Here is a 22,373-nt window from a genome sequence, read left to right as displayed (position 1 = left end):
AACAGGGGAAAAACCTGTAGTTATTAAAGCTGAAACACTAAAGGATCGGGTTCCAGACACACCTGTTATCACCTACATCTCGATTACTGGTGAGGAAAAATATGTTTTCATGAATGTGCAACATCCATCTACTCCTCTGGGAGTTTTAGCACTTGTATGAAGATTGTTCCTCAGTACTTAATGCTGGGACTGGTTTGTAATTGGGGTTGAACGACTTCATACTTTTTAAAGTTGGCATTTATGTGATGAAAGTCGAGTTGACTAGTCGCTGATGACGTCATTGATGAACAAATCAGCTATGGCATATGACGCTCCTACATAACAGCTTATTTTTATCAGTTCTTTTGTCTTTTTGGATTATTATGTTTATCACAGATTTCTGCTCGTTCTAAATCAGATATAGATTAAGATTACATATAAATGAATGCATTAGTGTGAGAGAGAGCCATTGCGTGTGAATTAATTTTACCTGGCAGCGTCTCTCTTCTAATACTGAAGCTGTGGGTTTTAGTTAGAAATATATGGCAGGACATTTTTTAGTTTCTAAGCTATTTTATTGATAAATCACAGAACAGAGTTTACAATACATTACAGCACTACAGAAAGATTCTGTACGCGCGATCTTCACGTAGAGAGAGAGAGTGTGTGTGTGTGTGTGTGTGTGTGTGTGTGTGTGTGTGCAAAATGCAGCAGCAGAATCCCAGATAGCATACACTGAAAAAAGTGAAACATCAGTGCAATTCATTCAAAGTATATATTTACATTGGTCCAATGGAAAATTGTGATTTTCAGTTTATACATTCTGTTTTCACTTTGCCTCAAAGTAAGTGTTACGCCCTCTATATCTGGGCCAACTATGAGGCACATATGTATGGGATCAAATTCCCGCCAAATATATAGCGGTCATGTATCAAAAAAACAATAAGCGTGAATCAAAAATTTTAAAACACATGTAAAAATATATTGCACAAACTGAAAAAAAATATGCAAAATGATCAGAAAAGCAAACAACGTGGTCACGGATCAAAATATAATAAGCAAGAAATAACAAGCATGAATAAAAACTTTAAACGCATTAAAAGTTATTTTGCACAAAACTTAAACTTATGGTCATGCTTTCTTAAAAAGTATGTTTTCCTTAGTTGTATTACTCTGTGCTTTGTGCCAGAGATGGGAGTAAGTCACTAAATTCAAGTCTCAAGTCAAGTCCAAGTCTTAACATTGCAAGTCAAAGTCAAGCCAAGTCATTCTGTTGTAAGGGTTAAGTCAAATCAAGTCAAGTCAAGTCAAGTCATACTCTTTGTCAAGTCAAGTCAAGTCGCAACTTAGTCATCAAGTCATACCAAGTCACACACAGGCTCGTTTTACACATTTTTTAACTCTGGGACTTTTATTTCTTATTTAGACACAGAGGGCTGATGGGTAAAAAAAAAAAAAAAAAAAAAATTAACTTGTGTGTAATAAATAAAATATTGTTAAGAAGCACATTAAATGCTCTAAAATAAAAATAAATTAAATGAACACAAGTAAACAAGAATTAATAAAACTTTTCCCATCTTGTGCTAGCCCTACATAGTTATTTTGCTGTGATGTCCTCTATGAAAGTGTAAACGAAACAAAAACATTAAAAATGTCAATTTAATCCAATTAGGCCAACGTGAACACACCCAAAAAAAAAAAAAAATGTCTAAACATAAGATTTATGTATTTAAATTGCATATAGAATTTCCATCCATTACATAGTTTTAACATAAACCAATTAATAATCTGAATGTAATTCATATTTTTAAGTCATATATAAATGAAACAGATAAGATTTATGTAATTGTATTAATAAACTGAATGTGATTCATATATGTCAGTCATATGTAAATGAAACGGGTAAGATTTATGTAATAGTACACAGAAAAACGCCCATGTTAAATTAACACTTCTCAGTGTTCATATGTGTGCACACTACAGAGTTAAAGTACCATTGAAGCAGTGTTGAAGTTAATGAGATAATTAAGTGATGATTGAGCATTAATTATGAACACCTGCTGTTAACAAGCAGAATCACTGAAGAACAGAGAAACACAAGAACTACAACTGACTTCAGCCACAGTCTTAGATGAAATCAACTGAAGAGAAAAGAAGACATTAAATCTGTGAAGATCTCAGCAGAGGAGGATTAAACAACTCAAACAGCTTTACCAGCTTCACCTATTACTAACCAGACTGACTTTATTTAATATCCGTTTTAATGAAATCAATAGTTGTATTTTAAAGTCACCATGATGGTGGTTAGCATTTGCTTTAGTTGGACTCTTGACCCTTGACTCTTTAATGTAAACTTTTCTTTGGTTGCTATACTTGTGTGTTTCTGAAGCACAATTGTTGTAGTTAAGAAAGCCATGAGATCAGATGATGTTGGTTGTTTATTGATGATGAAAACGTCATCATTATGTAATTTCCTTAATCCCTGATATTATGCAGTATCTAATGCTTTGATTATATAGGACTTGTGTTTTTAATATTGTTTTATTCATAATAGAAGTCATTTGATTTTATAGTATATCTAGCAGTGTTGTTTATCAAATACCTATTATTTAAAATAGGTTTTAAAAAAAATACTTGGTGCACAAAAACTTGAATCTATGGCATTACTTAGACAAACACAGACATCAAGAAACAGCATATGAATCTCAACAATGGTGACAATCAAACAAAGTATCCAGAAAATCCCATAGACAGTAAAAGAAATGGACACAGCGACCCCATTGGATTCAACGGAGACAAAGTGAAGCCAATTAGAAAATCTTACTTCCTGGGGGTCCAGCGTACTGCGCAGACTCAAACTGAGCTCGACGACGTAGATGTGACGTGAGCAAACCGTCTGTCTTCTAGTAGCTGTGCCAAGATCAATCTGAATCATTACCTTCCGAAACTCGCAGAGACGGAGAGCGTGAGTAGGAGCTGTCCATGATCTTGGAGCAGGAGAAACATTTTGTAGGTGTTCTGATTAATTACTTTGTCATTTTGCCTCGACATCCTCCCGATTGCCCGCGAGCTTCTCCTCCTGTCCATACGGTAATTCTCTACTGTGCGACAGAGAGTCGCGTGGCTGTGACGCAATCGTTAGCTTACTTTTACAAAAACTGCTTCTACAGGGCCATAACGTAAGATACAAGGTAATGGAGCCTTTTATACATTTTCGTGTTTCTTTAGAATTAAATAATGGACAAATGGAGTCTTTAAACGCCTCAGATGTGAAGTTATTCGCTGTCAAAGTGACGCCAAAATGAATGGGAGTCAATGGGATGCTAACTGCAGGTGGGGTTCCGTTAGCCAATGGCGGCGTCCGGGGGTACTTCAAAATAATACAAATCCCTGCACCCTTGGAAAATCCAGCTGCATAATGTATTAATGTCGCAATGAATGCTGGGAGATATGGGTGAGTTTTGATTGGTGGTACCCAGCATGCACTGCAGCATGAAACATTTCATTGATTGTCACCATTGTTGAGAGTCATACACTGATTCTTGAAGTAATAATGTAGAGAAAAAAAGTTTAATGCACTAAATTTTATTTGACTAACAACATTGCCCTCATGCAGTAAATTAACATGGCTTCTATTATATAACAACATTACAAACACAACTCGTATATAATCAAAGCATTAGACACAGAATAAGATCAGAGATTCAAACAATTACATGATGATTAAACATCCAATATCACCTGATCTAATCTTCTCATGGCTTTTGCCTCAACAAATGTGCTTTATATACACACAAATGTAGCAGCCAAAGAAAATGTAATACTAAAAAGTTAAGGTCAAGAGTCCAACTAAAGCAAATGCTAACCACCATCATAGTGACTTTAAAATACGTTGATTTCATTAAAACGGATATTAAATTAAGTCAATCTGGTTAGTAATAGGTGAAGCTGGTAAAGCTGTTTGAATTGTTTAATCCTCCTCTGCTGAGATCTTCACAGATTTAATGTCTTCCTTTGTCTTCAGTTGATTTCATCTAAGACTGTGGCTGAAGTCAGTTGTAGTCAGAGGTGGAGAATCCAGGGGTCAGAAAGTAAAAGTCCTGCCATATATTTATTCCACCCATGAACTCACACAGCAAAAACTCCAGTGTTAAATGAACTCTCCTGTGAGTTTATTTGGCTCCAGACTCAAGAGTGTTAAAGTTAATGAGATAATTTAGTGATTGATTGAGTGATGATTGACCATTATTGAAGACACCTGATGTTAACAAGCAGAATCACTGAAGGAGAAAATCTCTTTTTTAAGTTACCATTATGGTGATTAGTGTTGGCTTGACTTGACTTGACTTGATTTGACTTGACCCTTACAACAGAATGACTTGGCTTGACTTTGACTTGCAATGTTAAGACTTGGACTTGAATTGAGACTTGAATTTAGTGACTTACTCCCACCTCTGCTTTGTGCTCTCTTGCATTTTCTGCTCATATCTTACTCTTTTGTATGCTTGTGCTGTTTTTCTCTTCGCTCTTCTTTCTATGTTCTGTGCTTGCTTTCCCAAATGTTGCAGTTCCAGTTTCATGTAAATTAGGGCTGGGTTAAGTGTCACCATTGGTCCACTAGTTCTAGATTGACAGCTACTCCTCTAGCCAATCAATCGAAGAGGGGAGTTGACGTCACACCAATGCGACTCGTGGCTACTGATGCTTACTTATACAGGGGAAGACGACAGCAGTAAAGCTATCTGAACTCTGGACATAAATAATTAAATTAATCTTTTTTGAGAAACATTAGAATATTAATGTGCACACTGGTAATTGGTGTTAAACAATATTACTTGGCTCATGACGTCAATATGGTAAGGCTGCTGTAAGTGAAACGATAAGAATCGATAAGAAATCAAAATTCTTTGCAAAAAATACGTTAAAAACGGCCACTGACCTGTCACCGCTACGCATTGCATACCTTTTTTATTAACTACGCCAAATTTGACAAAAGATTATTGAAAATGATTGTGTTGCAGAGAAGATATAGGCTACAGAAACAAGTTGGATTTAATATACAGTGATTTATTACATACGTATTGTGTTTCCCAGTCAACACTATGATCTCACAGTGATGTCACCATGTGGTCACAACGTCAGCAATCTGAGTTCACAGTGATCTAAAAGTGTAACCTCACAGCGCTCTCACTGTGTGCTCAAACTATGACCACAATATGAGCTCATCCCAGCTAGAAATGTTATTGTTCTATGAATGTTTTGAGAGCATTATGTTATGTTCTTGTAATATTTTCTGTAGCTAATTTTATTTTTGTAACCAGAATGTTCTCCTAAAAGGTAGGATAACACTCTCTATAAACATTTCAAACATGTTTAGTGATGACATTGATAGAACATTATCCCCCCTAACATTCTTAGACAGTTATAGCGGGAAGTTTCGATGTTTAGAAATTGTGTTTAAGAGGTTTACATGTTGAAGTTTGTTTGAAGAGTTTGGTTTGGTCACCATTGTAGAGGTCAGTGTTTGCTGTAGTTGGGCTCTTTAGTCTTGATACTTTAAATGTTAGTCTTTCTCTGGCTGCTGTAGATGCTTATTATAGCAAGAGAAAATGTGGTCAAGTATGCTGGCTACTTACATTATTAAAATCAAGATCAGTGAACAATAAGACTTAAAACTCTGCATTAAGACAAACACAAACCTCAAGAATCAGCCTGTGAATCTCAATAACAGTGACGTGTTTCATGCCACAATGCATTCTGGGTGCATCATACAAAACTTATCAGTGGCTCCCAGAATGCACTGCGGTATGAAGCATGTCACCGTTATCGAGATTTACATGCTGATTCTTGAGGTTTGAGTGTGTCTTAATTACACAGTAATGTCTTTTTTTTTGTTCTTACAGATTTTTGTATTATAATAGTTGGATGTCAAGCTGTAGAAACATTACTATAAACAATTATATATAATTAATAAAAAACATGATTGTCTATAAGAAATTACACAATGATTATCATATCAGCACTACATGATGATTATATCATTATCATCGTCATCGAGTAGCTGACATCATCTGATCATTTTTTTTCTTACTGTTGTTGTCATAACAAACAGTTACAGCGGGCCGGGGAAAAACTAACATTAAAACTTTAAGAGTCAAATTGCCTAACTTATCCAAACGCTGATCACAATAATGGTGACATTAAACCAAACTATTAATTTCAATAAATCATCCACATCTAAACCTCTGTTAATTTCAATAAGAACTTTTCCACACATATGACAGAAATAAAGTCTGGTTAGTAATAAGTGAAGCTGGTAATGCTGTTTGTGGAGTTGTTTAATGAAGTTGGAGCCTGAGATCCGATGTTTACACGTCAATCCAATTTTCATTTTCAACCAAAATTTGACGTCTGAGTGATGTTGGAGTCCATGTCCAATTACATTTCTAGCTGGGGTGACTCACATTGTGTCCATAATATGAGCACACAGTGAGTGCACAGTGCGGTTACACTTTTAGCTCACTGTGAACTCACATTGTGGTCATATGGAGAGATCACTGTGAGATCAACGTGTTGACTGGGTTATACATATAGCTACATAATTGCATAGTACTTTAGGATTAATGTTTTAAATATAGCTTCAAATTTGAATACAGCAACATCTCCATCAGCGATAGGTAACGTTGTTTCTGGAGTGCCGCTGTCCTGCAGAGTTTAGCGTTAACTCCGATAAAAACCTCACCTTAAATATCCTAAAGACGATGATTAGCTGGTTCAGGTGTGTTTGATTAGGGTTGGAGGAGCTAAACTCTGCACCCAGGACCGACATTGCCCATCCTTGTTATTGATTAAATATGAAAGTTAAATGGCCAGTAGGTGGTGGCAAGTTACTGTTTTTACCACAGTCTATGGTTTTTACGAGCGAGTTTTTCATTTTAACTTCTCGTTGAAATCGGCAATTCTTTGATGAAACACTGTTGTGTTGCTCGGAGAAGATCGACGCTCGCGGTGTCAAGTCCAGAGGTAAGTGTATTAGAGGTGAATGATGGATCATCAAACAAACACAACTGTGACAGGTCGTCGTTAGGATGACAAATTTAACGATAACATATTGCCAGAAAGATGTAGGCTATATACCGGCAACAGGTTGAGTTGCAGGCACACATGCAGTTTTAAAGGTGTCCTGCCACGGAAAGATTTTTGCCAGCTGAGTTGATGGTCGTCTTCCGCTGCATCAGTAGCCACGAGTCGCAACTCCCCTCTTCTTTGTAAAGTTAAATTAAACTGTCGTCTTCCCCGGGGTATAAGCATCAGTAGACACGAATCGCATTGGTGACGTCAACTCCCCTCTTTGATTGATTGGCTAGAGGAGTAGCTGTCAATCTAGAACTAGTGGACCAATGGTGACACTTAACCCAGCCCTAATTTACATGAAACTCGAACTGCAACATTTGGGAAAGCAAGCGCAGAACATAGAAAGAAGAGCGAAGAGAAAAACAGCACAAGCGTACGAAAGAGTAAAATATGAGCAGAAAATGCAAGAGAGCACAAAGCAGAGAGTAATACAACTAAGGAAAACATACTTTTTAAGAAAGCATGACCATAAGTTTAAGTTATGTGCAAAATAACTTTTAATGCGTTTAAAGTTTTTATTCATGCTTGTTATTTCTTGATTCACGCTTATTATATTTTGATCCGTGACCACGATGTTTGCTTTTCTGATCATTTTGCATAATTTTTTTTCAGTTTGTGCAATATATTTTTTACATGTGTTTTAAAATTTTTGATTCACGCTTATTATTTTTTGATACGTGACCGCTATATATTTGGCGGGAATTTGATCCCATACATATGGCTCAGTACTGGCAGTGGGAAAGTTCAAATGGGCCGTATCTGGCCAACACACATCAAACTGGTTTTCAAGCAGATCGCCTGTCAATCAAACTCCCTGTGAAGGGTGAATTTTCCAGCTTTCCGTGTTTTCACTGTTATACGGTAGGGGGCGCTATTACACATCTTCTGAAAGAGTACAGAATCTCCAGATCAAAACACATGCAAGAAAGATGCAGAAACATGCAAACTCATATAATGTGCATATTTAAAATAATATGATCATCAACATGAAATAGCATATAAATCAAAACTGCCTAATCTTACTGAATGAAATGTCGACCTAGGATGAGCTACAGGACTGTGAAGCTTTAGGGGTGTTGATGGACTTAATCTACTCCATCTGTGTTTTGATCATTGTACTGAATCCAATCTGAATGTAGTCTTTGAAAAAAAAAAAAAAAAAAAAAAAAAAAAGAATGCATGAAGCTAGAATTAAAAATATATGTATTTTTGGGAAAATGTTCAAAAACGCTGTGTATCCTGCGTTAAACTTAAAGAATTTGAAACTGTGCAGATACAAAACCAAACCATGTCAAAATGTTGCATAAATATTCCATCCTGACAAAGATAATAAAAAACTGAATTCTCAGCCTGCTCTTTCCTCCTTCCAGGTGAAGAGATCTCTCAGACAGTCGAGCAGGCCAGCAGTGGAGACTTCATGGGTTGCCTTACTATCCATCCCAGTGGTTCTGGAAAGTCAAACATGAGCAATGCATACCAGTATGCTGCTATCTGCAGCGCCCTCAATTGGCTGGTTCTCGACAAACAACTGGCAGACGGCTCCTTTAAAAAGGATTCAGCTGTACATCATGAAGAGATGGTGGTAAGTTGAATGTGGCCTGTTTGTGTTCACCTGTGTTCAGAAAAGAATGATGAAATAATCCCGAACCAGGTATTTATTTCTCTGTGGTTGTCAGTAGTAACACATGAAATACTCACTATAGTGAACTAACACTGTAAAAAATAAAATCTTTAAAAAACGGTCAAAGACTGTCATCTATGGCTGCCAAACAAAATCCATAAAATATCCTAACTGAAATAAAGTGCAAAAAACAAACAGAAATTTTCCTTAAATGTTTTATAGAAAAACACTTATTTGAATTATTTCCTGAATTATTACGATAAAAAAAATGTAAAAACGGTCAAATGGTTTCCATACAAAAAACGTACAATTCAAATATCCTAATTTAAATAAAGTGCAAAAGTCTTTTACAGAAATGTTCATTAAACTTCTTAACAGAAACAGTTATTTTACAAATATCTCCTGAATTTGTACTGATAAACACATAAAAAGTAGGGCGGGGCGATTTAAATGGCGATATTGTTATGCGCATCGTCAGTAAAGCCGGTTCCTTGATTAGTAGTAAATCGCCATCACCTGCTTTCAGATGAAGCGGCATTTAGGGCTGAGGAGATAATTAAGTGATTAATTTAGTGATGATTGAGCATTATTGAAGACACCTGATGTTAACAAGCAGAATCACTGAAGAAGAAAATCACAAATTGTAAGTTACCATTAAGGTGATGGGTGTTTGCTTTAGTTGGGCTCTAGACCATTATATGGTTACTTTAATATTTACTGTTGTTTGTCTGCTGTTATTGATTTATAACAGTTAAATGAACAAAGTAAAATGTTATCTTATAGTGTTGGTTATGTTTTGACATAATCATGCTGTGATCTGAAAAAGTAAACTTATTGAGATAGATTGGTTTAACTTGTTATCTGCAGTTTAGTGAATCTTCAGCCTATGATTATCAATACTTTACTTATAATTCAAAATATTCCATAAACATTGTTCTGATCAAAAGACATTCAGATAAATTCATTTAAAACACAGACATCAATAATCAGCCTGTGAATCTCAACAATGGTGACAATAATAAAGCATGTTGCAGTGGCTGCCACCAATCACAACTCATTAATGGCTCCCATCATGCATTGCGGTATGAATAAATTATGATCTGAATTGTCTATGTAATTTACTTTTCCTAATTGAATATTCTGCTCCTCACCATTGTTGAGATGCATAGACTGAATCTTGACATCTGTGTGTGCCTAAAATAATTTTTTTTTTTTTTTTTTTTTAAACAACTTTTAAGAAATCCTTTATATTATATCAAAAATTCTGGGCATTTATGCAGATTCATTAACCAACAACACAAATCGAAGTCAGAAAGAAGGATTTTAATGAGTTCAGTGATCAAGTTCAAATGATGATTGTCATAACATAACCAACACCATCAGATCACTTTTTTTCTTTGTTCAACTGGTGATTATAATTCAGAAACAACAGACAAACAAAACCTAAAGTTAATAATATATGGGTCAAGAGTCCAACTAAAGCAACCATTGATCGTCATAACGGTAACTTACAATATGTGATTTTCTCCTTCAGTGATTCTGCTTGTTAACATCAGGTGTCTTCAATAATGTTCAATCATCACTAAATTAATCACTTAATTATCTCATTAACTTAAACACTCTTGAGTGTGGACTCATACACTCCCAGGAGTGTTAATTTAACACTGGAGTTTTTGCTGTTTACAAAGAGCCGTAGTTAACTGACAAGCTGAGCCATATCGCATTAATTATCGCTGGCGATACGTCCGCGATATTAATGCGATATGGCTCAGCTTGTCAGTTAACTATGGTTCTTTGTAGTAAATGCCGCTCCATCTGAAAGCAGGTGATGGTGATTTACTACTAATCAAGGAACCGGCTTTACTGACGAGATGCGCATAACAATATCGCGATTTAAATCGCCCAGCCCTAATAAAAGTGAATCTCTTGCAGTGAACTACACGCATGATTTACTGTGAGTATACATCACTGCATCAGCAACTACACAGTTACTGTCTTTAAATAAAGCAACACACAGCATATCATCAGTGTTTCTCTGCTCATCCTGCACTGAAGCTCAGACTCTACTCTTCAACACAATGGTGACACACGAAACACACCATACAGAAACACTTTAAACCCCAACAGAACATTAAACACTACCAGATCTCTCAGGATCTCAGCATCTTCACTTATTACAATCCAGACTTTATTTCTTTCATACTAACAATCTTGTTGAGAATTAACAGAGGTTGAAGTTGCTGTTTTATTGAAAAGAATAAAGGTAGCTTTAGTTGTGCTCTTGACCCTTGAACATTAGTTTTATTCTGGCTGCTTTAACTGTGTGTCTCTGAAACTCTTTTAGTCTTTTAGTGATGTCATCATGTAGTGGCCTGATTTATTCATACCACCTGAACTCTAATATCTGATTAAGTCGTTAAATATTAGTTGTTAAAGGACAAGTTCGGTATTTTACACTTAAAGCCCTGTTTACAGATCGTTTCTGATGAAATAGAACGGTTAAGATTAAAATTTGGACAGATGCTGCTGTCCCGAGAATTTTAGGTTTCTTTCGCTTTCCCCAAAACCTCCAGAATGGGTGTATAGGTGCACTGGAACAATCCTTCCTAAAACGCATTAAACTTCCGTTTACAAAGACGTAGGGCTGTGCGATATATATCGTGAGATTGTTATGCGCATCTCGTCAGTAAAGCCGGTTCCTTGATTAGTAGTAAATCACCATCACCTGCTTTCAGATGGAGCGGCATTTACTACAAAGAGCCGTAGTTAACTGACAAGCTGAGCCATATCGCATTAATATCGCGGACGTATCGCCAGCGATAATTAATGCGATATGGCTCAGCTTGTCAGTTAACTACGGCTCTTTGTTCACAGCAAAAACTCCAGTGTTAAATTAACACTCCTGGGAGTGTATGAGTCCACACTCAAGAGTGTTAAAGTTAATGAGATAATTAAGTGATTAATTTAGTGATGATTGAGCATTATTGAAGACACCTGATGTTAACAAGCAGAATCACTGAAGGAGAAAATCACAAATTGTAAGTTACCATTAAGGTGATGGGTGTTTGCTTTAGTTGGGCTCTAGACCATTATATGTTTACTTTAGATTTTATTTGGCTGCTGTATCTGAGTTATAACTGACAGATAAACAAAGAAAAAAAAAAGAGATCTGATGGTGTTGGTTATATTATGACAATCATCATTTGAACTTGATCACTGAACTCATTAAAATCCTTCTTTCTGACTTCAATTTATGTTGTTGGTTAGTGAATCTGCATAAATGCCCAGCATTTTTGATATAATATAAAGGATTTCTTAAAAGTTGCTTAAAAAAAAAAATCATTCTTTTAGGCACACACAGATGTCAAGATTCAGTCTATGCATCTCAACAATGGCGAGGAGCAGAATATTCAATTAGGAAAAGTAAATTACATAGACAATTCAGATCATAATTTATTCATACCGCAATGCATGGTGGGAGCCATTAATGCAGAGGTGTGGACTCGAGTCATGTGACTTGGACTCGAGTCAGACTCGAGTCATGAATTTGATGACTTCAGACTCGACTCGACAAAATGTACAAAGACTTGCAACTCGACTTGGACTTTAACATCAATGACTCGTGACTTCACTTGGACTTGCGCCTTTTGACTCGAGAAGACTTGCTACTTCCCATGAAAACTGGGGGAAAAAATGTCCACACGGCCGCGCCGCTCTCAGTTTATCTGCATCTGTGAAAAAAAATGTGCACCACCTGTATGCATGCAGAGAGAGCGCGCGCTGCCTGCACGACATCCAATCACTGTAGTCCCACGTTGTTTTGATTCGACAGCATCTAACGCCCGTTTCACACATAGGCTACTCCGTTTGCGGTGCGTATTTTTTCCGTACCCATGTTAACAGGTTAGAGCTTTCACACTGCACGCGGTTGCAGTCCGTCGATCCGTTCCAGGAGCGGTGCGTATACTGCAGTGCCGCGATCGTTTCCGCACAGAGTCTATTTCTGCTGTGCTGCACGCGCTGAATTAAAGTGACAGCGCATGGTTCGTGGTCAAAATGAACACAGATTGACCTAAAAATGTAGTAATTTCACCACAAATACGATTAATTAAATAAAATGTAGTAATCTCACCATAAATGTATTTAATTAAATGTATTTAATTAAATACTATTTTCACTTTAAGACCAGGGCAAGGAAAACTACAATTTACCTCAACAAGGCGACATAATGAACGACATCATTCGTGGAGGTGGAAAAACATGTTCCTTGTGACATGCGAGATATATTGTATTAATTTAAATATATTAAAAAAGGCATGAGAGTCGGCTGTTTTTTATACAAGTAGCCTACATGGTTAAATATTTGACCACTTGCTTTAGGAACTTAATATAAGTAGAAGTAATGCATTGAATAATAGGCCTACGTTGTTTAAATTGTGTTTAAACGTGCATATGTCTATTAAAGAGTGTATGTGTACAAAGAGAATCGCAATGCTGAGACGTTAAGACCGGGGTAAATCAAGGGAAAATACATATTTCAACAAGGCAACATAATGCACACTCGTCTCATTCGTGGAGGTGGAAAAACAAGTTCTTTGTGACATGCGAGATTTATTGTATAAAGATTTAAATTATGCAAAAGAAAGAGTATGAGTCTGCTGTTTTTGTCAATTTTAAGTTTTAATTTAAAATGTAGGCTATGCGATTTTAATATTTAGGCCTACATGGTTAAATATTTTACCACTTGCTTGAGCAACTTAATATATAATTATATAAGAGTAATGCATTAAATAATACGTTGTTTAAATTGTATTTAAACGTGAATACATCTAATAAAGAGTGTACGTGTGTACAAAGAGAATCGCAATGCTGACAAAAAAAACTTTTTTTAAATAAAAGTTGCTAATAACTTCTGGATTTGAAATACAAATAGTGAGTATGTATTTGTGGTACAGCCGCGGATCACGCACTGCAAACGCAGCATATGTGAAAGCACTATTGCGCGTGCTGGTCTTGCACCGCATACGCACTGCACACGGAGTATGTGTGTGAAACGGCGTAAGCAGGCACATTGCAAGACAACCAATGAAGCGCAACAAGCAACAACGCGGCAGTTGGCAAAATGATACCGAAGGTAGTTTCGTTTGGCTATAAAAATTACGAGGTAGTCGACAAAAAACGAGTTGCAATTTGAAGTTGCCTGAAGTTGCACAAAGAAAGGTAAGTTTTGAACGAATGCTAAGCACCTTATCGGATGTACCGTAAAACTTCAAATAATAGCCGAGTCCCCAATAGACGCCTGTCTCTTTTAAACTGTCTTCTCTCTCTCTCTCTCTCTCTCTCTCTCTCTCTCATACACACCAGTCATGGAGGCATTCCAATTATATTATCAGGTTGGTCCAGTTTTTCAGAAGTGATCATTTTGAGGAGTGAGGATTTTATTGATGACATGTTTAAAAAGGTTTAGGCTAAAATGACCCATGTCTATTTGAAAGTTAAACTGTTTTGCAATATGAGGTCAATACAATACAGGACTGAAGCTGCATGCTGTGCATTGTTCTAGTGCAATATGCTGTTGAAATACAAGCATTTTTTGTGAAAATTAAATTTTCTGTTTTTTACTGTATTTGATTAATGTCATTGTATAAAAAAGAGGTTTAAATAAATACAAATCTTACAGACATACTTGATTTGTATAAATTTTATTTCTGTGGTAAGAGGACTTGAAATGACTCGAAACTAAAATGGTAGGACTTTGGACTCGACTTGAGACTTGTTGGCTTTGACTTTTGACTCGACTCGGGACTTGCCTCATCTTTGACTCGACTTGACTCGGGACTCGAGGGCAAAGACTTGAGACTTACTTGTGACTTGCATAACAATGACTTTGTCCCACCTCTGCATTAATGAGTTGTGATTGGTGGCAGCCACTGCAACATGCTTTATTATTGTCACCATTGTTGAGATTCACAGGCTGATTATTGATGTCTGTGTTTTAAATGAATTTATCTGAATGTCTTTTGATCAGAACAATGTTTATTAAATATTTAGAATTATAAGTAAAGTACTGATAATCATAGGCTGAAGAATCACTAAACTGCTGCTAACAAGTTAAACCAAACTATCTCAATACCTTTCCTTTTTCAGATCACAGAATGATTATGTCAAAACATAACCAATACTATAAGATAATATTTTACTTTGTTCATTTAACTGTTATAAATCAATAACAGCAGACAAACAACAGTAAATATAAAAAGTCAACATATAATGGTCTAGAGCCCAACTAAAGCAAACACCCATCACCTTAATGGTAACTTACAATTTGTGATTTTCTTCTTCAGTGATTCTGCTTGTTAACATCAGGTGTCTTCAATAATGCTCAATCATCACTAAATTAATCACTTAATTATCTCCTCAGTCCTAAATGCCGCTTCATCTGAAAGCAGGTGATGGTGATTTACTACTAATCAAGGAACCGGCTTTACTGACGAGATGCGCAAAACAATCTCACGATATATATCGCACAGCCCTACAAAGACGTGAAACTCACCGAGTGGTCAGGGGTGTTTACTGATATGCTCACACAAAAATCGCTGCAAAAGATGCTTTCCAACAGGTTTTATCGTATTTTTTGTCTCCTCCATTGACTTGTATTGGATGTGCTGTGAGGTACGGTATTACTCCGCGCGGAAACTGAAATGGGGTTGTTTTCTTCTTCTTCTTCTTTTTTTTTTTTTTTTTTTTTACGGCGGATCGCAAACTGAAATGGCAGTGGTTTGCTTGCAAAGGTGCATTATCGCCACCAACTGGGCTGGAGTGTCTATTATTCAAGCTCTCAACGGAAAAATCTACGGGTGTGAGACGTTTGGAAAAATAGGTCCACAGTTTTACAACGAATGGTAAAACACCTGTTGGAAAGCATCTTTTGCAGCTATTTTTGTGTGAAAATAACAATCAACTTTGGGACTTTGGCTGGAGTGAGACTCTGAAAAATGTTTGGTAACCCTAATTTTTTAAATGTCAGTCATTGTTTACTTAGTATAAATCCTGATTTATGCAAAAACAACAACAAAAAAAAAAAACTAATAGAATGGAATCACTTTTTCAAAACCTGCAATTAATTTATTTTTTGCACTATAAAAAAATAAAGATAGAGGTGATTTAATAACAAACATGTAAAACAACTTCAAAACAATAAGAAATCTCTAAACAAAAGGGACACATAATAGTTACTCCACCTCCCCAGAAAACCACAACACACAAGTTTCACAAATTAAGTTAGGCCTGTTGTAACCTATGCCACAGTGGCAGTTTTGGCCTGTTTCACTACCTCTGCAGGAGGCTCGTATCTGAAGCAGGGATCAAGGCTGCTCATTTTTGCTAACACATCTGTGCTAACATTGGTAAGACAGGTTCATATTTTGAGTTGTGGTGGGGTATCAGGTGGAGGGCACACTATCCATATTTTAATGTAGCCTAGTGTAAAAAAATTTTTTTACAATTGAACATACACAGCAAAATCCCCAGTGTTAAATTAACACTCCTCAGTGTTTATATGTGTCCACACTACAGAGTAGGGCTGGGCGATTTAAATCGCGATATTGTTATGCGCATCTCATCAGTAAAGCCGGTTCCTTGATTAGTAGTAAATCACCATCACCTGCTTTCAGATGGAGCGGCATTTACTACAAAGAGCCGTAGTTAACTGACAAGCTGAGCCAAATCACATCAATATCGCGGACGTATCGCCAGCGATATTTAATGCGATATGGCTCAGCTTGTCAGTTAACTACGGCTCTTTGTACACAGCGAAACATCCAGTGTTAAATTAACACTCCTGGGAGTGTATGAGTCCACACTCAAGAGTGTTTAAGTTAATGAGATAACTAAGTGATTAATTTAGTGATGATTGAGCATTATTGAAGACACCTGATGTTAACAAGTAGAATCGCTGAAGGAGAAAATCGCAAATTGTAAGTTACCATTATTGTGATGGGTAGTTGCTTTAGATGGGCTCTGACCCTTTTATGTGTTCTTTAGATTTTGTTTGGCTGTTGTATCTGAATTATAACTGCCAGTTGAACAAAGAATAAAAAGTGATCTGATGGTGTTGGTTATATTATGACAATCATCATTTGAACTTGATCACTGAACTCATTAAAATCCTTTTTTTCTGACTTCGATTTATGTTGTTGGTTACAGCATAACTGTGAATCTGAATAAATGGCCAGAATATTGTAATGTAATTTAAAGGATTTCTTAAAAGATATTTAAAAAAAAAAAATCATTATTTTAGGCACACACAGATGTCAAAATTCAGTCTATGCATCTCAACAATGGTGAGGAGCAGAATATTCAATGAGGAAAAGTAAATTACATAGACAATTCAGATCATAATTTATTCATACCGCAATGCATGATGGGAGCAATTAATGAGTTGTGATTGGTGGCAGCCACTGCAACATGCTTTATTATTGTCACCATTGTTGAGATTCACAGGCTGATTATTGATGTCTGTGTTTTAAATTAATTTATCTGAATGTCTTTTTGATCAGAACAATGTTTAATAAATTTGAATTATAAGTAAATACTGATAATCATAGGCTGAAGAATCACAAAACTGCTGCTAATAAGTTAAGCCAAACTATCTCAATATGTTTCCTTTTTCAGATCACAGCATGATTATGTCAAAACGTAGCCAACACTATAAGATAACATTTTACTTTGTTCAATTAACTGTTATAAATCAATAACAGTAGACGAACAACAGTAAATATTAAAATAATCATATAATGGTCTAGAGCCCAACTAAAGCAAACACCCATCACCTTAATGGTAACTTACAATTTGTGATTTTCTTCTTCAGTGATTCTGCTTGTTATCATCAGGTGTCTTCAATAATGCTCAATCATCACTAAATTAATCACTTAATTATCTCCTCAGCCCTAAATGCCGCTTCATCTGAAAGCAGGTGATGGCGATTTACTACTAATCAAGGAACCGGCTTTACTGACGAGATGCGCATAACAATATCGCGATTTAAATCGCCCAGCCCTATTCCCCGGGCGCCGCCATTGGCTAGCAGACCATCACCTGCTGTTAGCATCCCATTGACTCCCATTCATTTTGGCGTCACTTTGACAGCGAATAACTTTACATCTGAGGCGTTTAAAGACTCCATTTGTCCATTGTTTATTTCTTAAGAAACACGAAAATGTATAAAAGGCTCCATTATCTTGTATCTTACGTTATGGCCCAGTAGATGCAGTTTTTGTAAAAATAGGCTAACGATTGCGTCATAACACGCGACTCTCTGTCGCACAGTAGAGAGATTACCGTATGGACAGGAGGAGACGCTCACACGCAATCGGGGGGACGTGGAGGCAAAATGACAAAGTATTTAATCTGAATACTTAGCAAAAGTTACTTCTGCTCCTATCTCATGGACATCTCCTACTCACACTCTCCATCTCTGCAAGTTTCGGGAGGGAATGATTCAGATTTCTCTTGGCACAGCTACTAGAAGACAGACGGGTTGCTCATGTCACATCTACGTCGTCAAGCTCTTTTTGAGTCTGCGCAGTACGCTCGACCATCAGGAAGCTAGTGCTTCTAATTTACTTCACTTGTCTCCGTTGAATCCAATGGGGTCGCTGTGTCCAGTTTATATACTGTCTATGACAAACAGGAGCTGCACAATATTTAGTAAACAGCATGTTTATTGCTTGGAAGTAGCTCGATCCGGTTTAGCAATTATCATGTCGTCCTATGCTATTTAGCATGTTTGGGCGAATCGGTGGGCGGGGCTAAACAGGCCGTGTTGAAGTAGGCGTTGATCTTCTTTTGTGGAGGCGGTGTTTTGTCCTCTTTGACGTCATAGTTCCCCACTTTGAAAAACGAGTCGTTTGCTGAGCCTGATGTCTATAAAAGCTTTTATTGGACTAACAAGGTAGTTTTCAGTTCTGAAAATTACAGGATATTATTATAGTATGATGATCTCTTATATGTCAAAAGCTCAAGGAAATTTTGATTTCTCAGTTCATCACCCCTTTAACACTCAAGAGTGTTAAAGTTAATGAGATAATTAAGTGATTAATTTAGTGATGATTGATCATTATTGAAGACACCTGATGTTAAAGGAGAACTCGGCAACTCTAGCGAACTCTAGTCACTTTTTCGCTGATTTTTCCTTTTGTTGTCGCATGTTTTCCCCACGAGCTCCCCCTACAGCTGTGGGGGGGCGTATATTTCACAACACGGTCGTAAAAAACTCACTTGCGGCGGCCTCCTCCCTCTCTCTACCGCTGCTCATGTGCGTTTGTTATGATCGGAGCAAGCCAACTGTATCGTTTGGAGCTACCGAGGTGCACTGTTAAAAATGTTCGTAATTTTAACAGTAAAAAACTGTAAAAAAGCAACGGAAAAAAAATGTTAATTCCTTAACGGTATGTACCCTTACTATATACAGTGAAAAACTGTAATAGCTCTCACGGGACATTTCATGTAATTGTACATTAATATACTGTTAAATGTACGGATTTTGGAAGTACACTGTAAAAAAAAAACTTACCGTTGCATTTACCGTACCTTACCGTAAAAAATACGGTAGCAAATGTTTACTAATTTTACAAAGTTTTACATCGTCGAACTAAAAATTACGGTGAAAAACTGCCAGCTGGTTGCCAGTACTTTACCGTAAAAAATACGGTATAAATATTTATGTTTTACGGCATTGAACTAAAGTTTACGGTAAAAAACTGGCAGCTGGTTGAAAGCGATTTACCGTAAAAAATACGGTAGTAATATTTTAGGTTTTACGGCAGTGATCTAAATATTACGGAAAAAAACTGGCAGCTGTGGTTGCCAGTACTTTACCGTAAAAAATACGGTAGAATTGTTTTTGCTTTTACGGCACTGAACTAAAGTTTATACGGTAAAATACGGTAGAAATATTTTAGGTTTTATGGCATTGAACATTGAACTGAACTTTTATATAAAAAATAAAAACCTACCAGCTGTGGTTTCCTGTAATCTAATTATTTAGAATTACCAGAGGTTTAGACGTTGATGTTTTATTGAAAATGATAAAGTTTGAAGTTACCATTATGGAGATGAGTGTTTGCTTTAGTTGGGCTCTCTGACTTTTTAACTTTAGATTTACTCTGACTGTCTTAACTGTATGGTTATATAACACAAATGTTATGGCATGAAAATCAGAGAAAAAAATGTGACCAGGTGATGATGGCAGGTTACTGATGAGCAAATCGTCATATTATGGCCCGATTCACTGACCTCATAAAGAGTCTTATCTCTCTCTTTGAGCGAAGTGATAATATTGATTATAATATTACAAATAAATATTTCATATTATTAAGTATAATATTTCTGTAAATAAGCAACAGATAATCTGAAGAACTTTAAAAATACATGGTGTAGAAAAAGGGATTTAAACTACTGCTTGATTTAAACCAACACAGACATCAAGATTCAGCGTATGAATCTCAACAACGGTGACAATCAACACAATAATCAGATAAAACTCTGAACATCACAAAACAAGCTACTAAAAAGCTGCAACAAAAACAACATCAAAAATAAAAGCAGATATAATAATAAAATAAAATACTAAGGCAATTCAGCATAATGTATTCCTGCTGCAATGCATGCTGGGAGATACTGATGAGTTTTGATTGGAGGCTCAATTAGGGCTGGGCGATTTAAATCGCGATATGGTTATGCGCATCTCGTCAGTAAAGCCGGTTCCTTGATTAGTAGTAAATCGCCATCTCCTGCTTTCAGATGAAGCGGTATTTAGGGCTGAGGAGATAATTAAGTGATTAATTTAGTGATGATTGAGCATTATTGAAGACACCTGATGTTAACAAGCAGAATCACTGAAGAAGAAAATCACAAATTGTAAGTTACCATTAAGGTGATGAGTGTTTGCTTTAGTTGGGCTCTAGACCATTATATGTTTACTTTAATATTTACTGTTGTTTGTCTGCTGTTATTAATTTATAACAGTTAAATGAACAAAGTAAAATGTTATCTTATAGTGTTGGTTATGTTTTGACATAATCATGCTGTGATCTGAAAAAGGAAACTTATTGAGATAGTTTGGTTTAACTTGTTAGCAGCAGTTTAGTGATTTAACAGCCTATGATTATCAGTACTTTACTTATAATTCAAAATATTTAATAAACATTGTTCTGATCAAAAGACTTTCAAATGAATTTATTTAAAACACAGACATCAATAATCAGCCTGTGAATCTCAACAATGGTGACAATAATAAAGCATGTTGCAGTGGCTGCCACCAATCACAACTCATTAATGGCTCCCATCATGCATTGCGGTATGAATAAATTATGATCTGAATTGTCTATGTAATTTACTTTTCCTAATTGAATATTCTGCTCCTCACCATTGTTGAGATGCATAGACTGAATCTTGACATCTGTGTGTGCCTAAAAGAATGTTTTTTTTTTTTTAAACAACTTTTAAGAAATCCTTTATATTATATCAAAAAGTCTGGGCATTTATGCAGATTCACTAACCAACAACATAAACCGAAGTCAGAAAGAAGGATTTTAATGAGTTCAGTGACATCTGTGTGTGCCATCATTGATTCACAACTGCCATCACACGATTCATTTTCTCTCTGATTTTCTAGCCATAATCAACATGTCTTATATACACAGAGTTATAGCAGGCAGAGAAAAACTAATGTCAGAAAGTCAAGAGCCCAACTAAAGCAGTCACTGATCTCCATCATGGTGACTTCAAATGAAACAATAAATCATCAACATCTAAACCTCTGTTAATTCTCAAACAGAACTGTAGACATGTGACAGAAATAAAGTCAGTCTGGTTAGTAATAAGTGAAGCTGGTAATGCTGTTTGTGGAGTTGTTTAATCCTCCTCTGCTGAGATCTTCACAGATTTAATGTTTTTTATCTTCAGTTGATTTCATCTGAGGCTGTGGCTGAAGTCAGTTGTAGTTCTTGTGTTTCTGCTCGTCTCTTTTTTCTGTTCCTGTTGTTTCTCTAAATGGACATTCCCAGAATTCCCTGTGTGACACTTCACATTTGATGCTATTTAATTTAAATAATTATGTTTCTTCTTGGTTTTTGTTATCAGTTTATATTATATTTTTTTGGTTTATATTACATCATATATTGTTTAATGAATGTTTATGGCATTATTTGGAGTCACGTGTGTATGTCACCATGATGGTGTTTTGTGTTTGTGTGTATGACACTGTGCACCTTCTCAATATTACCATGTACCTCAGTTTGTGAAAAACTAATGGTATACTTAAATCATCGTGTTTTTTTTTTTTCTTTTTTGCCATATGTGTTATTATGATGGTTTTCAGTATATTGTAAAGATATAAAGTAGACTTTAATACTTCAGTGAAATTTAATGATAACATTTATCGGTTTATGTAATATAACGGTTGTCCCATGAAAACTAAAAGGTTCCTACTGTATTTTTTATGGTAAAGTACTGGGAACCACAGCTGATGTTTTTTTACCACACATTTAAATCCTGCTGAAGGTTTTTTTTTTTTTTTTTTTTCAAAGTAAGGTTGCTACCATATTTTTTACGGTAAAATACTGGCAACCAAGCTAAC

General features: G+C 36.0%; 1 protein-coding gene across 3 annotated transcripts in view; it reads left to right on the top strand.

The window, feature by feature from the left end:
• The window catches only part of LOC307152153 (complement C3-like), a 78,515-nt gene that overhangs the window by 16,174 nt on the left and 39,968 nt on the right, over window positions 1-22,373 (top strand). For all 3 annotated transcript variants that reach the window (XM_079860561.1, XM_079860559.1, XM_079860560.1), the window contains exons 22-23: window positions 6-89; window positions 8,484-8,695. In XM_079860561.1, coding sequence (XP_079716687.1) covers window positions 6-89; window positions 8,484-8,695 — 296 coding nt within the window. The remainder of the gene's footprint in view (window positions 1-5; window positions 90-8,483; window positions 8,696-22,373) is intronic.

The sequence above is a fragment of the Squalius cephalus genome (assembly GCF_949319135.1).
Source record: "Squalius cephalus genome assembly, chromosome: 2".
NCBI lineage: Eukaryota > Metazoa > Chordata > Actinopteri > Cypriniformes > Leuciscidae > Squalius > Squalius cephalus.
The sequence above is the reverse complement of the archived record's forward strand: the minus strand, read 5'-3'. Positions and strand labels throughout refer to the sequence as shown.